Source organism: Trachemys scripta, chromosome 7 (genome assembly GCF_013100865.1).
Source record: "Trachemys scripta elegans isolate TJP31775 chromosome 7, CAS_Tse_1.0, whole genome shotgun sequence".
In the NCBI taxonomy this organism is placed as follows: domain Eukaryota; kingdom Metazoa; phylum Chordata; order Testudines; family Emydidae; genus Trachemys; species Trachemys scripta.
Window position 1 is genome coordinate 112,915,443 of NC_048304.1, and position 21,380 is coordinate 112,936,822.

A 21,380-nucleotide genomic window follows, 5' to 3' on the forward strand; every position below is an offset into this window, starting at 1 on the left:
CCTCCCGGGCTCCAGCTGCACTGGGGAAACACCATCTGGGGGCGCAGGGTCTGGAGGCTGCCCGGCAAACCGTGAAGCTGGTAGCGCTCGGGCAGCCCTTTTTGCGTGGCCGGGAGGGAGGAGGGGGAGTTAGGGCGGGGAATGGGCAGAATTGGGGCGGGGCCGGGGTGGGAAAGGGGCGGGGCCAGAGCCTGTGGAGTGTCCTCTTTTTTTATTTTTTAAATATGGTAACCCTAGGTCAAGTGAATTGTATGTATGGTCAGGTGAATTGTATGTGTGGCCTGGAGGAAGGAGAAAAGGGGTGGGAAGGTAAAAAGGAGAAGAGTAGACAGAAATCATAAAAGCAGAACTAACTGTAGAAATTATAAAAGTAGACTTAACCTTTGTAACAGACTATGATTAATAGATGTCAGGCGACAGAGCAAGAAACTGCAAAGGGCAAACTAAGAATAACAGGCAAGCTTGCTATGCTATATTCCCTTTTATGGATATTGTATTCCATTTATGGCAATAATGTTGATAAGAAAGTACGTATTACTAATTGTGGTTTTGTCCTATATAAGCTCCTGTATTTTATCTGTTGGGTGGGTGTTTGGCTGCCTTGGCTGACTTCCCCATGCATGCATGTTTGATCAATAAAGGAGCCTCAGGCTGTCTGATCCAAAATCAATCGTGTGGTCAATTTTCCACAACAAGTTGGGGGTTCGTCCGGGATCCACAGAAGACTTCCCAGACTGGAGGACCGTGGGCAATCTCCCACCAAACCCAGGGCCCATCTGAAAGGTAAGAGACCTATTGAAATCTCTATCGTGGGTTTCTGGTGGACGATTTGCCCGTAGGTTCAGGGTTGGGTGAGTTGCAGGCTGGATCTGAACCTTTTGCTAATAGACACGCCTGCCGCCCTTCTGTTTTGTTTTGTCTTGTTTGTTTTGTCTGATTCTGGTTCTGGTTCCCCGGGAAGAGCCACTGAGTGGCTAGGTAGGTTGCACTCTGTTTTTGTGTGCCAGTGTAAAAGTGAAGGTTGCAAGACCAGTGTGAGTGAGGGTCACAGGAAGACTCCTCGAGACCCCTGCGAAGCCCTGAGGGGCTCGTGACCAGGGATATCTCGAACGGAAGCCCTGTGGCCCCTTTAGTGGATCATTAGGACCCTGACCAGGATATGGACCTTCTGCATGGCATGACTGGCGAAAGGCCTATCCAGGCATAGGAGTATGAATGTCCCCATCCCTTACCGTCTGTAAACGGTCTGGTTTCCTCACCCTCTTTCCCTCTGGTTCCCCTCCTCTTCCGGTAAAAGGCAGTCTGTAGGGCCACTGACTGGTCCAAACGCCCCACCAGAAGCAACAGAGTAAGCATCGCTGTTCTCTTTGAGACTAGCCGACACTCTTTGCTGGACGGGGGTGTAGGCAGTCATGGACGCTCCTAAACAAACACGCTCTTTCCTGTGTGAAAGACCTGAGTGATTGTGTCGGGTCCTGGGGAGGATGGGCTCAAAGGGAGCGCCATCACGTCAGGAAAGTCAGGATACTGGAGGGCCGAAGAATCGTCTCACCGGGAAAGCTGTAAACAAGGGGGGCGGTGTGGGATCACTGTCTCGCCAATAGGGGTTCTGGTTCAGTTTGTGTCTGTCTGTCTGTGTCTGTTTGTGTATATATTGTCTGTGAGTTTTGGGGGCCGGTGGATCGAAGGGAATTACCATCCCTCCAAAAGGCACACCAGCGTTTTATTTGTATAAAAAATTATAGTCTTTCTACTTGCAAGTTTTTGGAAAAAATGGAATTGGTATACCAGGGATGATTTAAAATTATGGTCTTCCCTAGAGGGAAAGTTTTGACCTTGTCAAGATTGTGCACCTCAGAGGCGCATTTCTGGCCATATTTTGATTGGTATGGAGAAACAGAAAAACATTGCAGTGAATCTCAAAGGAGGAGTCTCAGGGACTCCCAGGAGAAACTTAAAACACAATTAAAGTAGACAAAGGAGAAATTGGTTTTTTTACAAGCCCCTGCTGGCCAGCAGATATCTCTCTACCCTTTAAGTCATCGCTCCGCTTATTCCCTTGAATCAGGCTGGGCCATATGTAATCTGTATTATTGATGGCAAGCCCACCACTTGTCTGTTAGATACTGGTGCGTCGCGATCTATTCTCCGTGCCAGTGACTTCCATTCTCTCCCTTTTTATTCTGAGATAGTAAATGCAGTAGGGGTGGGAAATACTCCTATTCCCTACCCCATCTCTTCACCTCTGACCGTATTTTTTTTTTTTTTGGTCCTCTGTCCTTGTTCGCTGGTTAACCTTTTGGGAAGAGACTTGCTATGTAAATTAAATTGTACATTGATGCTCCAAAGGAGGAGACCGACCCCAGCCCTTCCTCGTTGCAACAGGAACTGCTGGCTAAGGTCTCTCCCTGTGAGCCTTGTGAGCCGACCATGCCAACCAGGTCGGGTGCATTGGGTCTGCCCAACCTGTTAAGATTCACCTAAATCCAGCAAGACCCCTTCCCAAGGTGCAGCAGTATCCTCTATCAAAACAGGCGGAGGAAAAATCCAATCTGTTGTTATCTCCTGCATTCAGCAAGGAGTCATTATTCCTGTGGTCAGTGAGTGTAACTCCCCCATTTTATAGTGCTGTTAATGCAGCTGTTTTCCTTATTTTTCCCATTGTCTCTAACCCTGCTATTATCCTTTCTTATAATGTACCGATGCTGAGGGGTTGTTACCGCCTCAAGAAAAGATTGTATTAAGTCTGGACATAGAGAAAAGGTTATTATTAAATAAGATGCATCTAGATGTAATGTGTTTATGTAAATAGATAAAAGGGGGGGTTAGCCTAAAAGCCCACCATCCTTGCTAAATTGGTAGTGAAACAATGCCTGTGCCCATGGAAAGAAATAATGCAGCAAAGAAAAAAAGATTGGGCCCAAACAAGCAGGCAACCGCAGTTTGAGGAAGTTGAAAGAAAGAAAGTGAGAAGTTAACTCTGTAGTTATTGGAGGGAATTAAGCAGTGAAACTATGTATAAATGTTAAAAGAAAAAATCTTGGTTTCTTTGCAGCCATTCCTTTGGGAATGTCTGTAGATAATCCAGGCAAGAGGTTATTTAAGTGAAATCATTTGACTATGAAAAAGTTAGTCACATTTGCTAAAGAACACTCCTGGTGTGTATAATCTTTGTTTTATAAGCCTGGATTCCCTTACCAGCCACTGGGAAGTGGCACAGGATTGTTGGAAACACCAGCTGGTCCAGAGGGACTTTGTTACCCTCAATAGTCCTCCCCATGGGGGTTGGGCTGTGGGGTTGTTTAATTGTAGTGTAGGTGTTTGGGCTCAGGCTGCAGCCCTAGCTCTGGGGCCCTACCATCTTGCAGGGTTCTAGAGCCTGGGCTCCAGCCCAAGCCCGAAGATCTACAGGGCCAGCCGTGGGTTTGTAATTACTGTATAGACATACCCATAGTGGCCTGGCCAGAGGGCTGAGTCAGGAAGAGGGAGCATTCCGAGTTGGGGGGGAGGGGGATTCACAGCATGAATAACCGACAGAAGGGGGAGGCCAGAATGGGTAAAAGATGATCTCCAAATGTAGCCATAAGGAGGTGCTACCTGTGGTGAGTGTATCCCTTCACACTTGCCATGAATGATTAGACCTTCTACCTGATCCTGCACTCAATGTAGTCAATTATAAAACTATATCACCATCCACTTCAATTGGCTGATTTTTTTTGTTTTGTTTATTCCATTGTCATCTGATGGAAATGGGGATAGTAAATGTCTTTTAATTGCGTAATCCTACAGTCGTTTCTAAGAGAAAACACCCTGAAGTGTTTTGTCTGACTAAAGGCTGTAGAATAGTTGTCTGTATCTCTAATTGTCTTTAGCTGAACTAACAGCAAAATTATTTCTCATGTTAGACCTCGCTGTCAAACTAGGAAATCCTCACTCCAGCTTTTCTTTAGTTAGCACTGGCACGAAATGCCTGACCATGTTCGCCTGAGGGTCATATAGACAAAAAAATCCAACTTTTTGCTAATATTTTTAATTGGATAATATTGCTCATATCACTCATTTGAATTTTATACATACACTATTCAAATACTGTTTATATTTAACATCTATTACATGTATACTTTATATGTTTGGGCTGCATAGCTACCCATAACTAATACTATTGGAAAAGAGACACAAAGAAGACTTGTAAATGAACAATTTAAACACATACATATGGAGATTGAATATTAATAACAGGTTTTCACCAGATTAGGAGTCAAATCCTAGTCAGTTGATTCTCATGGCTAGGACAATCAATGTCAATGACATTATCTGAATAAACAAGGCAGGAAAGTCCTAATCTCAGTACAGAGAAGGCCCAGATTTATGTAATTTTCACTCTCTTCCAGTTGCATAGCATGTAAATTACACCAGTTTAGCCACCTTGAGGTTTCTCTGACATAACTTGTATCTCCTTATACACCACCTCAGAATTTGACTCAATTCAGGAAAGGACTTGAGCACTCGTGTAACTTTAAGTAGGCAACTAGTATTATGGACGTCACTGGGACTACTGATATGCTTAAAGTTAAGCTTATGCTTAAGTGCTGTGCTGAATCAAGGCCTAAAAGAACTCCCATGAAAAAAACACTTCAATATTAATTATGAAGTCAACTGTCATCATCGACTTTAATAGCAATAGTTATTGGTAATGGTAATAATTCCTACTTTATATGACTAGGTGGTTTTAGAGTATGCTTTGGGACCAACTCGTCAATCCATACATGGACAAAACTGCTATTAAAGTCAATGAGAATTTGCTGGATTTTTGAACTGCAGAATTAGCTCCTTATAGGGATAAACTCTCTTCCTCCATCTCAGATACAAGGGGGTGGTCAATTTCCAAAAACTGTAAGAAAATATGCGTTGTGGAGCTTGGATACAATATTTCACTGGGAACAAATAGATCCATACCTCCTTCCATCCCCCCCATCTTCCTCCACACCTGTGGAGTACCCTGGGCAATGGACCTGAGGCTGAAGTGGCAATCATGGAACATACAAAATTGAGTGGGGGAGGATTCCTTAAATCTAAACCCCAAGGAAATCCTCATCAAACAGCCCAATTACTTGTACCACACACTGAGAATAGGATTTAGTCTGTAATGTTAACGGATGAGAATTAGGATAGTGATTTTTTTTTTGGAGCGGAGGTGTAATTAGAAATCATGTACTAACTAGCAGAGTGGCTTTGTGGTTGCTGCCACTCCATAGAAGTTATTCTGGTCTTTCACTTTTGTACTTCTGGGTTATGGTCTGCTTTATGAAGCTTGCACAATTGAGCTTTTAAGGTATAAATAACCATATGGCATGGAAATATCTCCTGCTGGCAGCATAGGTGTCTGTCTCAGAGGAGACCCATGCTATTATCTTTCCTGGTAAGAGGAGGAATATGATGAAAGTGGATACACAGGGAAAATGGTACACTCAAAATGGAGTTAGTTATAGACTCTATTGTATCTGTACTGGCTTGTGTGCCATATTCAGAGATGGTAAAGAACAGCCTAGGCAGGGATTCCTGTTGAATATGGGAATGGGATCACTGCCAAAACAGCAAAAATATTATTTTTGAAGTAATCAAATGCCCACATAAACAGCAAAAGGAGAAGTTACAAAATCTACTGAGAAACAGAATCTTTGTTTTCCCAACAAGAAATATGAAGGATGATAGCTTAATAACAAAGGCTTACTAAAATGTGTGTAGTTAAAGTACTGCAAAGACTGATTTCTGTGACATTTAAATCAGTCTTCTGTATATTATTTATTTGCCTGAAGACTTTTGTGATAATTTCTGCAAAAAAGAAAGATACATGCATGTTAATTTGAAATACATGAAACAAATCCTCATTGTGAGATTATTCTTTATAAAGAATTTAAAAGGGCAATGACATGGTCACAACCTCCACCATATGTCAGCTGACTTGGGCTAGTATGTGGCCAGGAGTATTCACCACTCTCTTTATAGAGTTATGTTAGATATTGTTGCTGTGTGTACTCCTTCACAGGAGGGAAAAACAACGTGCCTGGCTTGGGTACATTACCTTTGGGAATTATTGTCTTTGCACAGCTCCTGCTCCCTTTTCCCCAAAACATGAGTATATCTACACTGCAATTAAACACCTGTGGCTGTCCTGTGTCAACTGGCTTGGGCTACGGGGTCCCAGAAGGATGCCCCCTAATGGGATCCCAGAGTCCAGGTTCCAACCCAAGCCTAACATATACATTGTAATTAAACAGCTCTGTAGCCCAAGCCGAAGTCAGCTGACACGGGACAGCCAGGGATATTTAACTTCAGTGTTGACATACCCACAGTGGCTTAATGCCAAAATCTAGCCCTTGAATTTTAAGAAGACTGAATTTCTTTGTACTTATACTGTTTTTACAATAAATGTTAAACATATGTAATATATCAGTATACCAAATGAAATTTATTTTGTTTACACATCATATACAGCATCCTGTACATAGTGACGTATGTAACGTTCCGAAACCACCTCAATCAGCTTTAAGATCAGTATAGCTACATTGCTATATTTAAAGTTGAGCATTTCCATTAGGCATCTCATTTGGGGAGTTTAATCTCACTCTGTGTATTTATATAGCCCCTGTCCTCATAGTATATGAGCATCTCCCAACATTATTATTCCCGGCCTGGCTTGAGAGTGTACATTTTAGATGTGTTTTAGACCTCTGAGAAATCAAAAAAGTAGAAGTTTGCATTTTGCAAAACTTTGTTTTACTTGCTGGTGATAAAGTTAATGAATGAGGTTCAAGGTTATCATCCCTCCAAATAAAGGGTTATGCAATAAATTACTCTGCCACAAACATTTTAACTGTTCATTGAAACCAATGTACATAAATCCAAATAAGTCATATCCTGTCACTGCCACATATTTTTTTTTTCCTAGTGGGAGTTGTATCATCAAACAGTAGCTAGATCAGAGACTCCAAAACATCAACAGAAACCCTTCACTCCTGAAAATGAGACCCTTAAAGTATTTATCTGCAATGTGTTTGTCCCCTCCTTTTTAAAAATTAATATTAAGAGCAGTAAAATTCATAAATTCACAAGTGTTGAATAAATAAAGCTAATGTGACACAAACTAACAGTTATGAAAATTGAAGAAAAGGTTGCTATTTTGCAGAAAATATGCAGTCTTCTCTAGTCAGTTGCCATAAAGAACCCTATGAGTTTACAACATTCAATAAATACGTGAGAGTTGTACTCCCTGTGTCCCAATTGCTACATGTCTATTTCAATAAAGGTTGCTGTCTAGGGTCAATGTAGCTCCTACTGCAAGATCTGCATTCAAGCGGTTCAGCATTCAAGAGGCTAATATTAATGGTGGCCCTACAACTAAATCTCTGCATCTTTTGCTGAAAATTTCTCAGTCTTAACAGATAATGTTTTTCTGATTTTCTCTTTTCAGTGAAGAATGGGGCTCTAGGCAGTTTGCAAATGGTGGGCCTAAAATTAATGGAAATTAGGAGCGCTCAATAAAAAGAGCATACCATCTGCAGAAATTCAATTTCTGTTTGAAGAGCTTCACAAACATTCTCCAAGTCATCTTCTTTGTAAATTTCCAGTTCTTTTTTAATCCTGTTTCAATTAAAAAAAAAATCATATCCAAGGTTAGTCAATTGAATTATTGTTCCATTCAAATTTGGTCCAAGCATGCAATCTGATCAGCATGGGCAGACCCTGATATCCTACCTGCACAGATCTGATTGCGTGATCAAGAGCTAGATTTGCAGTTATGACAGACCTGTATGTTCAACACCACGTAACTCCTTGAGATTATCCATCACTGGCAGTTGCGGTAGTGACGAGAACTTTAGAAAATGACAATCTCTGGGTTTGAAGAAAATATATCTAGAATAAGTGCTGTAACAGACAAATGTGAATTATAGGGCTATAATTCTATTGCTGGGTTGTGGTGATATCATAAACTATGAGAGGATTATAACCTCATAATTCAAAATTTGCCTTTCTTTTAATACATGGATTTGAATCATTGATCCAGGCCCTCCACAGGCTCCCACTACTGTTGCCTCCATAGTTATCGCTGATGGCTTTCCATTGCTGTTATGTTTGTTCCATTCTGTTGCTGTCCTCTCCTTTGCAATACCAATAGCCTATGTCGGGGGTTCTCAACCTTCTCCACGGTGTGGATCAATTTCAATAGAGTGATTCTCTGATTATACCTCCCCTCCTGTTCACCATGCTGTGCCCCATTTCTCCTTCCATTCAATGTCACATGACAGCCCTATGGCAACTGCAGCAATTGCTTACCTGGAAAGATAATACTTTTAATACTATCTTTAATTTTTAAAAGTGTTTGTAGCTCAATTGGCATATGCATTAGCAGCTGGAAATAAGGAGGTGCCAGCACCTTGTGACCAGCCACCTCACTGTGTGGACCACCAGAAAGTGCTCTGCAAGCCAACAATGGTTCAGAGTCTGGGAACCTCCATGTTAAATCTTTCTTAAACTGAAGGGCCCGAGGTCTTCACATTCTAGGAGGGATGTTATGGAGAATGAAATTGGTCACAATTGTCTAATTGTCACTCGGCACCAAGCTCAAAAAGCAGCCCCTACAAACACAGAACCTGTGACTGAGTTAACTTCTGGCACGGAAGCAGTTAATACAGCAGCTTCTTGTTAACAAAATTCTGAATTGTGGCGGATCCTGAGACAGATGTTACTGGAGACTGGATAGAGCCATTGAGAGGGACTGACTTACCTAATACTGTCTCCAGAGTGGCCTCAGAGGCCATGACCAGAACAACAGATGCCCTGTTCATCAGATAACTAGAGTCTGTGCAACTCTCACAGAAGCAAAGAGAGCTATTCACAAATGAATAATCCTCTCTAAAGGGGGCGGGTTCCCATGGGGAATATTAAAGCTTAGGAAACAAGCAGGCAATTAGTGCTGTCAAAGGTACCAGTCCAAATTACTGTGCATCACCCATTATATTTACTTAGCTAGACATTTAATGGACCAAGAGAAAAGCTAACCCCAAACTTTTAGTGGCCTGAAGTATATCAAGCAGTAAAATTATACGGTGAGCCCTGTCATGGGTGCTAACAGGTAGAGAAACAGAAGAGAACTGCAAAGTTAGGTTAAGTCCACTTCCTATAACAGAAGAATAATTTCAAAGGGTCACGTTGGATATTTTGGGCCTGCTATATAGGCAGACAAAAAGGGAAGAGGTATATCCTGGTGCTAGTTAAATATGCCAGCCGTTCCCTTACAGCAGTAGCCCTGCACACTGCTGATGTTGAGAGAGAAACTGACAACCTTTAAGTGTTTCATATATTGGGTGTTAGAGGATACTAGTGAGTTAGCCTAGTATGTATATATAGATGACATTTCTTTAGTCAGCCTAACATGGGCAGAACATCTCTTCCACATGGGGCAGTGATGCTTCTCATAAAAATGGCTTTGCTAACCATGAAAGAAAAAGTGTAACCTTGATTTGATAGAATTAGCTTATTCGGGACACAGAATTAGAATGGATGTATTTAATAACAGAGACTGACGTTTGTTTCATTTTTTTCCCATTAAGGTACCAAAAAAGGCAAACGGCAGAAAGGGATAAGTTAGAGCTGTATATGATGTGTGAGGTCTCTCTGTTTAGAGAAGGGTTACAGAAGCTTACAGAAGCATTTCTTTGGAAACAAACTGCATACATACATGTGTTCTGACAAAGAAGGAAGATTTTAAAGAAAGTTTTAAAGATGGTCTACAGTGTGGTCTACCAACTTTTTAGTACTGCAGTTCCCTTACAGCTATTTTAAAATGTGGTGGCTCACCATACCAAATGCCTTTTTTTTTTTTTACTGATGCAGGATACTAGAATCAAGATGGACTCTAGAGTTTGGATGATTTTTGTGACTTTAACTATATATAGTTTGTTTAATTATATAATCTGATCTAATCTGGGTTTTTAAAACTATAATTTGAAACTATAGGGTTTTCGGGGAGTGGGGAGTGGGGGAGGGGGTTGGTGTCTTTGGACAGAGCCTAAAATTTTAGTGAAAAGAATGGACCTGTTCTGAACTGTATGGTTGAGCAATGTTTGGTTGAATCTCTGATAGTGCCAGATATTACTTGTTTTCCAAGTTTAAATGATTTCTGTGTTTAGTTTTCCTGAAAACAATTGTTGAAAATGCAGACACACAGAAACTTCATCACTGAGTTTTGTACTCTCCCCTAACAGAAATCCAGAATTCCTGATTTGTCATTTTTGAAAATTTGGTGAGTTTTTAGCATGTGATCACTTGACAATTGATTTTCTTGAGCTGAGATACCTAAGGTTGGAATTGAGTCAGCTGTTACCAAGAATGTCTTTCAAATGCAATCGATCTGGAGATTCATGTTCAATTTCAGGAAAATATTCATCAAAGTGGGAATACAATCCAGACAAATGAGTGAATATTGGGTCGTTAATTCCATTTTGATTACTTTCACTTTGTTCTTTTTAAAAGTGTGTAATATTGGAAACATCTTGGTAACTCCCTTTTCAATGTGGCATCTTCAAAGACAAGCTTTCTTCATTAATCCCCTGATTTTCTCTTTTAAATCTAGTATATTTGCATTCCAACCTTGAAGTGTTAGATTCAGTGCATTCCATTTGCTAATATGTCCACTGATTAACCCAATATAGTAAAGAAGTCCACTTACATATGTAATCTGCAAGGTCTGTTTTCCACAAGGAGGAAAATTCTGATTTCATCACACAATTCAAAACCACCTGCCTTTGCTATGAAACAAAACTTGAATGTGGTCCGTGTCCATTTGTTCACATAACATACTGAAAGAGTGTGTAATCACCAAGGATCCTAGTTTTCTGTGATTTTAAAAAAATTCTCCTATAAGAAACATAAAAATCCATGTTTTTCTGTGATTAAAATTAAATGTTGAATTTCAGTTTCCCTAGCCACAATATATATAGGTATCAGTTGAACACAATGTTATTGATTCAGTAGAACCCTGTTTGTCCGAGCCTCCGTTATCTGGCTCTCCATATTAACCAAACTCGGGCTAACAGCGGAGCCCCGGGATGGCAGGGCTCCCACCATCAGCCCCAGGGTGTTTAATATGGAGAGCCGGATAATGGAGACTCGGCTAAATGGGGTACTACTGTATATGTTTTTATTTTTTCACAAAATGTAAAAACTGAAGATTCCCTGTAAAAATGCAAATTCCATGTTTTTCCATGGTAGATGGATTTATAGGATCCCTGGTGATCACTGCCCAGGATTTTATAAAATTAAAACTTTTAATAACAATGTTGAGAGTCTTATATACTTCAGGTTGCAAATTCTTCAATGCCAAAGCTTGGTGATGAATCATACAGTTTCCAAATTGATGCTGGTGTCACTTTCTTTAATCGTGCTGCAACATCCCTGTTCTTTCCAGTCATGGCTGCAGCTCCCTCCCCACACAGTCTCCTCCGCACACAGCCCAGTTAAGACCTTCATCCACTACGAATTTAGCAAGGATCTTGAGAATTTTCTCACTTGTTGTTCGAGTTGGGCTCTTGCCAACAGTGTTTGCATTTTGCAATTCGCTTCTAAGGCTTTTTGAGGAAGCTTCTTTAGGCACAATTCTTTTTTTTTTTTTATATGCTTTCTTTGTTCTTGTTTCCGAAAGAAATTTTTTTGGCTCTTGTGTACAAATTCCAGGTATTTATTTTCTAAATGACAGGTTTCAGAGTAGCAGCCATGTTAGTCTGTATCCGCAAAAAGAACAGGAGTACTTGTGGCACCTTAGAGACTAACAAATTTATTTGAGCATAAGCTTTCATGGGCTACAGCATCCGAAGAAGTGGGCTGTAGCCCAAGAAAGCTTATGCTCAAATAAATTTGTTAGTCTCTAGGGTGCCACGAGTACTCCTGTTCTATTTTCTAAATGTCTCTGTATTTTCTCTGGCCTCAGATTTTCATTTATTAACACTTGAAATCAAATGACACATTGTGACTGTGGACTCTTCACAGTAATATCAAGACACAAAAATCCAAACATAATGTAACTGTTATCGTATTATCTAGTTTTCTTCCTTTTTCAGTTTAAATTTATTAAAGTCATCATCATCTTCAGCCAAACATTTGCTACATGTAGGCTTAAAACACTAGATAAAAATCATTCCATTATAAAGATAAGATGCACTTGAATTATAGAACCACAGGGTTAGAAAGGACCGCAAAGGTCATCTAGTCTAACCGCCTCCCAGAATGCAGGATTTGGTGTGTCTAAACCATCCAAGACAGATGGCTATCCAGCCTCCTTTGAAAATCTCCAGTGAATAAACTTCCACAACCTCCTGAGGAAGTCTGTTCCTTTGTCCTACTGCTCTTACAGTTAGGAAGTTTTTCCTGAGATTTAATCTAAATTTGCTATGCTGTAGATTGAACCCATTGCCTCTTGTCCTGCCCTTTATGGCAAGAGACAACAACTTTTCTCAATCTATTTTATGGCAATTTTTCAAATATCTGAAGACCACTATCTTATCCCACCAAGTCTCCTCTTTTCCACACTAAATGTACCCAGTTCCTTCAGCCTTTGCTCATATGGCTTCCATTCCATCTCTTTGATCATCTTTGTTGCTCGCCTCTGGATCCTTTCCAGTTTCTCTACATCCTTTCCACATATATTGGTGACCAGAGCTGAGGCCTAACCAGCAGCGAGTAGAGTGATACTATCACCTCCAGTGACTTGCATGCTATGCCTCTGTTAATGCAACCTAAACTTGCATTTGCTTTTTTTGCAACAGCATCACACTACTGACTCATGTGAGGTTGTGATCCACCACAACTCCCAGATCCTTCTCAGCAGTGCTGCTATCAAGCCGGTTATCCATCGTTCTGGTTTTGTGCCTTTGTTTTTTCTTCCCAATATGTAGCACTTTACATTTGTCTTTATTGAATTTCATTTTGTTGTTATAGCCCAGTTTATCAAGATCCCTCTGAATTTTAGCTCTATTCTCCAAAGTATTGGCAACCCCCTTTAGTTTTATGTCATCTGCAAACTTGATCAGTATGCTCTCTCTACCTACATCCAGGTCACTAATAAAGATGTTAAACAACACCGGACCCAGAACAGATCCCTGTGGAACCCCACTTGAGACGTTCCTCCAATCTGACATAATTCCAGTAATAGTTTCTCTTTGTTTGTGGTTGTTTAACCAATTATGTATTAATTTAATGGTAGTTCCACCGAGCCTGCATTTCTCCAGCTTACTTATCAGAATGTCACGTGGGACCCTGGCAGAAGCCTTGCTGAAGTCCAGGTATATTATGTCCACCGCATTTCCCCCCATCCACCAAATCAGTTAGCCTGTCAAAGAAGGAAATCAACCTGGTTTGGCATGATTTGTTCTTGGTAAATTCATACTGTCTGCTAGTGATCCATGCTGACTGCTGCTTCATCTTCCACATATTCGCAAATTGAATATTTTATATATTGCTCAAGTAGCTTCCTAGATATTGAAGTCAGACTGACTGGTCTCTAGTTCCCCAGCTCCTCTTTTATCGCCCTTTTAAAGATGGGGCATTACATTAGCCCTTCTCCAGTCTTCCAGGACCTCTGCTATCATCCATGAGTTTGTAAATAATATTGCCAGTGGGTCTGAGATTTATTCAGCTAATTCCTTCAGTTCCCTCGGTGTATAGCATCCTGCCCCACTGATTTGAATTCATTCAGATTGGTCAGAAGATCTCTTTACTTATCTCAATCTGCATCCCTTCCTTTTTGTCTATGGTAACTTCACTTGTCCGGTCATGTGTTATATTTTGTGAGAAGACTGAAGCAAAGTAGGCATTGAGCAGCTATGCCTTCCTATCATCTTCCGTTTCCAGCTCTCTTTCTTCATTGAGTAGTGGACCCACACTGTGCTTGGTCTTTCTTTTTTGCCTGGCATATTTTAAGAACCCCTTCTTGTTGTCTCTAACATTTCTTGCCAGCTGTGATTCATTCTTTGCCTTGGCTTTCCTGATTTTGTCCCTATGTGCTCACGCTATTCCCATGTATACTTCCTTGGTGACTTGCCCCTCCTTCCTTCCATTTCCTGTATGTATCCCTTTTGGTACATAAAAAGCTCCTTGTGCAGCCTGTGGCTCTTTTTATCCTTCCTCTGCATCAGAATAGCGTGGTGTTGAGACAGCCCCCTTTGACTCCTTTTCTTCCTAATTGGACCTTGCCCACTATTTCTCTGAGTCAGTTGAAATCTGCCTTTCTGAAGTCCAGGGCCCTTGTTTTGTTGTTCTCATGTCCTCCTTTCCATAGGATCTTGAATTCTATCAGATCATGATCACTTCCTCCCAAGTTCCTGACCACCTTCATATTCGCAACTAATTCATCCCTGTTTGTCAAAACCAGATCCAAAATGGTTGACCCCCCTAGTTGTTTCCTCAACTATCTGAATCAGAAAACTGTCCTCTACACACGGTAAGAATTTGCAGGACATATAATGTTTTGCTGTAATAGTCTTCCAACAGATCTCAGGGAAGTTAAAATCCCCCATTAATACTAGCTCATGCGTATTAGTTAATCTTGTTACCTGCTTGTAGAATGACTCATCCACCTGACTTTGTGGCCTATAATAGACCCCCACCATAATGTCGCTACTGTTCTTATCCCTTGTTATCTTCACCCAGAGACTCTCTGTAGCTCTGCCTCTCACTTCCCCTTGGACCTTGTAGCAAGTGTATACGTTCTTGATGTACAGCGCAACACATACTCCTTTTATTCCCAAACTTAGCCTTTTGGAAAAAGCTATCTCCCTCAATGCTCATACTCCAATCATGGGAGTTATCCCCACAGTGTCTGTAATGCCAATTAACTCATAATCTTCTTCATATACTATGTTCCCCATACTCCTTGTATTTGTATATAGGCATCAAAGATATTTTGCAGACTGCCTTGTTGCTTTCCTTTTTAATGCAGTTGTGATTTCTAGTCCCTTGTCCAGAAATTAGCCCCTTCCCCTGTTCTTTGCCTAGATGCATATCGGACAGATTTTGGTCACCATCCCCCATAGGACCTAGTTTAAAGCTCTCCTTATCAGGTTAGCCAGACAACGTCCAAAGATGCTCTTCCAGTATTTGATAGATGGAGCCCATCCCAGCAGGGTAATCCTCTTTCCTAGAACATCAGCTTGTTGTCAAAGAAGCTAAAGCCCTCTTGCCGACACCACCTGCATAGCCAAGCATTTACTTCCACAATTCGACTATCCTTGCCCGGGCCTTTCCCTTTAATAGGGAGGAGGAACGAGAACACAACTTGTACTCCAAATTCTTTTATCCTTCTTTCCCAGAGCCCACATAGTCTGCAGTGATCTGCTCCAGGTCATTCTTGGCAGTATTGTTGGTGCCCATTTGATAAGCAGGAAGGAGTAGAGGTCCCAGTGCTTGATGAGTCTTGGCAGACTCAGTCACATCCTGAATTCTAGCTTCAGGCAAGCAGCACACTTCTCAGGATTCCCACTCTGGATGGCAGATGGATGACTGTGTCCCCTTAGGAGGAAGTCCCCGACCACTACCACCCTTTTCCTCCTCTTGGGAGTTAGTTGGGTTCTCCCTCAGCCCTCTTCCACTATCTGGTAGTGCTGGTGCTGCTGCTGGCACTGGAAGTCTCTTTGCCTACCACTCCAGCAAGGGGCCTTCAGCAGAGACTTCCTGCTGAACGCTTCCCTCAGGAGGAAGTCTCTCTGCTGAAGGCCTCCTGAAGGAGCGGAGGGCACACAAGCTCCCAGCCTCAGTGGGAGCAGCAGCATAAGCTGCAGAACCATAGATAAGGTACAGGAAATTTTTAAGCTCAGTTTAATAGTCTCTTAATTAGAAAATAAAATGGGCATATCTCCTATTCCTCCCCTCCCCCCATAAACACTCATGGCTCCCCCGTGAATCCTTCAAAGCTCCTTTCAAGAGCCAAGGCTCATAGTTTGGGAGGCACTGCTCTAAGAGGTAATATGCACTGTACTGTAATAAAGTGAATGTATAGCTCACAGATCCTTTAAAAGGGAGAAGTGGTACACTTAAAGGTCTAAGCCTCAGATTCTGATCTTGATTACATTGATTTAAATCAGAGTATCTTCATTGTCTTTGCTCCTAATGTATTACTTTCTGTATTTTCCTCTGTTAGCTTGATATTAAAAGCCTAATTTGTTTAAGAAAAACAAAAGCATAGTTTATTTAATATGGGACTAGGCAGACACTGATTGCTTTCAAAATGAACACTGCTGTTCTTGTCTTCTGGAGTCAGGTGAAATTGATGTGTCTGATAGGCTGGTTGCGGGTCTTGAGCTACAAATGATACCATGGCCGTGATTCATGTGAGGAGTCCCAACTCACTTTGTGGCACCAGTACTGAGGGTAAAATAACTGAGACTCAAGCAATAATTTCACTCATATTTGCTTATCTGCCTCTTGGAGCTATTATGAGAATTAACTAATTGCTATCATGTCAAGTGCTTTGAAACTGTCAAGTGCTAATTAAATAATTATTTATGCTTTTTATTTTAAAAGTTTTAGAAAAACTTTGGAATAGTCAGGTGGAGACATTTACATTTCTCAGCGTTTGGGGGACAGTGGTAAGTCATTCGCATTCAAACGGAGAGGTTAATTTTACATTAATCAATTGATTCTACTTTCAAGTCTTCCTTCTTTCTTATTTAGAAACTAAGTAATTACAGTATGTGCCAGGAATATTATACTCACAAAACAGGAGATGTCTGTTAGGTTATAGGCTACACAATCAATGCTGTGGAGACGCCTGAGTTAGTGAATAAATGATGAAGTTTTACCAGAAAGAATGCAGAGACAATGGAAATATTCAAAATAATGCTTAACCTGGAAGTAGATTTAACTTTCTCATTTTAGTAATCAGATCAGAAGGACCTGCGTACCAGTCTATTCACTGTCAAATTAGATGGGCAAATCTATGGAAATATATTATCCTGACATAATTCTCAGTCACTTTTAGAAATGGAGTAAGGCATACTTCTTACCAGAACAAGGCATAATAGGACATTTTCCCCTCCCCCAGCATAATGACAACAGTTCTTTAAAAACAAAGAAAAGAAAATACAAAGTTGAGCCACAAGATTCTTGCTCCAATAATGTGGATGAGTATTCAGAGAATTATTAGGTTAACCACTTACTTTCCAAATAAGCCAATATTTATATAAAGCTCTATTATCCCCAATTAGTGTGTGGGGGGTTGCAGCTGAAGTTTTTAAATATCATTGACCTTCATGGTTCATACACTTACTTCTTGCAATTCAGCTGTATATTGGAAAAATAGGTGTCAATTCAATAGAAACTGATGGCATTGAACTGAAATGAAAAGAAAATGAAGTTACCAGTAAATGGAATTCTCTGAATACTCATCCACATTATTGGAGCAAGGATCTTATGACCAAAGCTTGCATTCTAAGAGTGAGTATTTGTGGACTGTAGCAAAGAACTTTTTGTTCAGAAGTCAGAATGATTATCTGTTTTATTTCTTTTTTCTAATAAATGGGAGGAAGGAAGGAAATCACTCAGCTGCTGTTAAATGTATTGCAGTTGCTGCCATTTGCTCTTTTACATTGTTGGAAAAAAATTGAGGCTTTGTTGATGCTAGTAGAATGTTTTCCACTTCTTTTCTCCCCCACCCCTTGCCTTTTGTTTGCTTTTGACCTTCTTTTTATGTCTAATTTACACCAGAAAATTGTTAGCCATTTTATTCCTTATAATGGATTCTATCAGCTTGGAAGATAACAGAGATGCGGTGGATACAGACCATGGGTTTACAAAAAAATCTAGCTTATGAGACCAGTTTGACAGTTCTCTAAAAGAGTACCCCAAAATCTGAGAGGAAAGTAGCTGAGGAGATCTACCTGGATTTTCTCACTTATTAAACTGTCACACAGGTGACTAATCTGAAAGCAGTAGTATTAATGAAGGATTTAAGATTGGGTTGAAAACTGTCTGAAGGAAAGAGTAAGACAGGGTTCTGGTTCATGGTTTCAAGCCAAAATGGAGATAATGTGTGGAGTCCTACAAGGTTCAATGCTGGAACCAAATGTATTTAGATGATCCTAAAGCTACGGTAATAAGGTGCTGGCTGTTCACAATTTGCTGATGACGCCAAGATAGAGAATGCTGTTGATACAGTTGAAGTCAATAAATTGCAGGATATTATAATTTGACTGGGGTTGAAGGCGAATGAGTCCTAAATGAAATTCAGGATCACAAAATGTAAAGCCATGTCCATAGGTTGAACAAATAAATTAAAAAACACGTGTGATGGAATAGAACTAGAGCAAACAAATTTAAAAAGTGATCTGGGAGTGATAGTAAATTATATGAAGATGAAACACAGGGTTCTATCAATAGTAACAAAAGTAAATATAACGCTAGGATGCCTAACTATGGGAATTAGATGTAAATCAAAAGAGATAGAAATACCTTAATTAAGATTAAATAGATTACATGCCTGTCACTTGAGAATCTAAGTGCTGGTTCCATTGTATATAAAGCACTAATTAGGACAGAATATGTGAGCAGTATCCATTCAATTATCTTTAAAACTATATTAAATTCTTAGAAAATGTCTGGAGAATGGTTACAAAATATAATTTAGCTATGACTGGAATACCCTCTGACAAAAATTTTAAGAAATATTACATTAGGGAAAAAGCGTTTGAAAGGTAAATATTCAGTGGTCAGAAATTCACCGCTGGTCACGGAGCCTGAAGAAGACCTAAGCACTACTTACATCCCAGGTAATCTGAGTGTCTTAAGTGGATCTTAAATGACATTTTGGCTTTTGACATTTGTGCTGGCCCTTAGCATGCTGGTGAATATGACCATAAACAAAATAACTTTTTTCATTGCAGGATAATAGTCTAACTCATGAACATCAATTAAGCAGAAGTTTGCAGGATGGGCTTTTCCTCTCCAAGGCTTGTTGAGTAGTTGACCTTAATGGAGCTATAACGGATTACACCTACCCAGGATTTGGCCCATAGTATTTATAAAGCTCCCAGCCAATGTACTTAAGGCACTGCACAAATAGAAACAATCACAGATTTAAGAATTACATTAATAATCTTGATGTATTTGTACTGTAATTTAATACCAGTGGTTAAACTCTGGGCTAGGTGAACGAGTTTGTCACATACTAACACAGTATTTAACAAATGTTTAATTTCAGTTAATTTGCTGCCTATGTGAGGGGCACATTTCTTCCCAATACCTAAATAACCCTTCATAACTCCCATTGGGGTCTGTTTTTAAGGAAGAGACTGGCAAGGGAGTGGTTAAAGCTACAAGACTCAGACTTCAAAGCTGAAATGTATACGTATCTGGGGACTGATAGCATTTCTGGTTATACCTGCTGAAAGGCAGAGGAAATCATAGATGAACCAATGGTTGTTTCACTCCAAATTTCCTATGTTTCTACTTGCATAAAGAAAATTGCTCCCAAGCAAACTTTAGATGTCAACATTTACCCTAGAGCAAATTTTATATCTGAATTATAAACACCAGAAATTGGGGTTCATAATGGAAACCATGACACAATTCTAACTATAATAGTCTTACTGGGCAGTGCTATAAAAAGTGTTAGGAAATCAATGAGCAGATTTTCATTAAAGAAACCCATTTTGCCTCACATATTACTCCAGAGATTGATATTTCCTGCTTATAAAATTTAACATAAAATTTAATTGCAAATATTTTCTCAAAACTACCAGAATCAGGCCTTAGGCAATCCACTATTAATATGAAGCATTTGTTCAGCTCTAGTGAACATATTTCTTGTATGATTTATGTGAAAGAAGGCATCATTTTCTCCTTCATGGTTTCAGTAATGAGGTTTCTTTTCCTGTAATATGAGGCATAAGAAGCAATACTAGTTCTTTTATAATTAGGCAAGTAAACAAAGCCCCAAACTATTAAATAATGTAAACTGACTGTGCATTTCGTTTCTGTTTCCAGGCTTCTTAAATAGTATGGAATTTCAAGCTTCAAAGACACAATTTATCCTCTAAATTCTCTTGTATAATGGACTGGTTTCAATTAGAAACTGCCCCAGCCTTCTCAGAATCACCTTTTAATTAAAAATCCTTTTAGCCTGTTTGATGTGTGGCAACACATAGTTCTAAAGTGAAAGTGTAAAACAAGTTAAATAATATTTACCATGATAAATAATTAAATAGAATATAACAGAGGCAAACACCGCACTCAAGAATTCATTAGTACCAGTTAGAGGCCCCCCTCTACTTAACTCTGAGTTAGGATTTCATGTTTGAGAAAGGAGAGGAGCAGAGTATTTGGCATCTGAGAGTTAAATACAAACTTTAGGTAGCAGATACCTAGAATGAGTGATTAAATGGGTATCTCATAATTTAAAGGCAACTTCCGTTTGAAAAAGCTCCATTTTACTCTAACTGCTGCCTTGAATATGCATCCAATTCACTTGGACTGTTGATTTTGTTGAGGCTGCTTTGAAGCAGAGAAGGCACTTCGGAGAGAAAGAGAGAGACTTCTGTGCATGAGTTGTAAGTAATTTTTTGGGTAGGAGCAAAGGCAGACTTTTGGTTTTTTACCTGATGATATATCCAGCAGAATAGTGGTCACTCTATGAGGCATGCAACATATTAGTTGTAATGATCTGTGAATGACACCAGGAAGTTATTGGAGTGACTACAGTATTGTTTCTAAGCCAGAATATTTCTTTGAAGGCATACTTTACTACCTACCTATTTTGTTAAAGCTCTTATGAAACTGACAGTACTCATGCAGAAATCCTATTGGTATTCTGTAGTAGTTGCTTAAAATTTTTCATGTAAAATATTTTTCAACAAAATGTTGATTTCTCATTTTTTTAATAAAAATATTCTTGTTTTGAAATTTTCAGTCTTTTTGATAAAAACAATTTTTGTTAGCTTTTCCCTCTTTTGTTAACTTTTTCCTTTGTTCAGTGGCAAATGGAAAAGGGGGAGAAAGTGTGTGTGTGTGGGGGGGATAAAAATGAAAGAGGATAAATAAAATTAAAATGAAAACCAAAAACTTAAAATCATTTTGAAATTTTTTGGTAATTTTTTTTTTGAGGAAAATTAAAAAGGTTTCTTTCAAAACCCTTGGAATGAAAATCATTTTGAAATTGTTTGTAGCAATTTTCAGTCACTTTAGACTTTTTGTCATGAAGATGTCTACTTAAAGGTCATCAGGCCAATTTTGCATCAGAGTCATTGAAAGACTCCTGGGAAGCTGACAGACATGTGAAGTATTCACCCTAGCATGGTAACAATTTGGCATGACATTCTGGAGAAGATCTTTGAAGC

General features: G+C 39.7%; 2 protein-coding genes across 2 annotated transcripts in view; both read right to left on the reverse strand.

The window, feature by feature from the left end:
• LOC117880591 (pancreatic lipase-related protein 2-like) overlaps positions 1-1,414 on the reverse strand; it is a 39,179-nt gene extending 37,765 nt beyond the window's left edge. Inside the window, exon 1 of the mRNA XM_034776874.1 lies at positions 1,260-1,414. Coding sequence (XP_034632765.1) covers positions 1,260-1,414 — 155 coding nt within the window. The remainder of the gene's footprint in view (positions 1-1,259) is intronic.
• Positions 1,415-5,802: 4,388 nt separating this feature from the next.
• The window catches only part of CCDC172 (coiled-coil domain containing 172), a 32,438-nt gene continuing 16,860 nt past the window's right edge, over positions 5,803-21,380 (reverse strand). The window contains exons 7-8 of the mRNA XM_034775832.1: positions 7,554-7,641; positions 5,803-5,832 (exon numbers count right to left, since the gene is read on the reverse strand). Coding sequence (XP_034631723.1) covers positions 5,803-5,832; positions 7,554-7,641 — 118 coding nt within the window. The remainder of the gene's footprint in view (positions 5,833-7,553; positions 7,642-21,380) is intronic.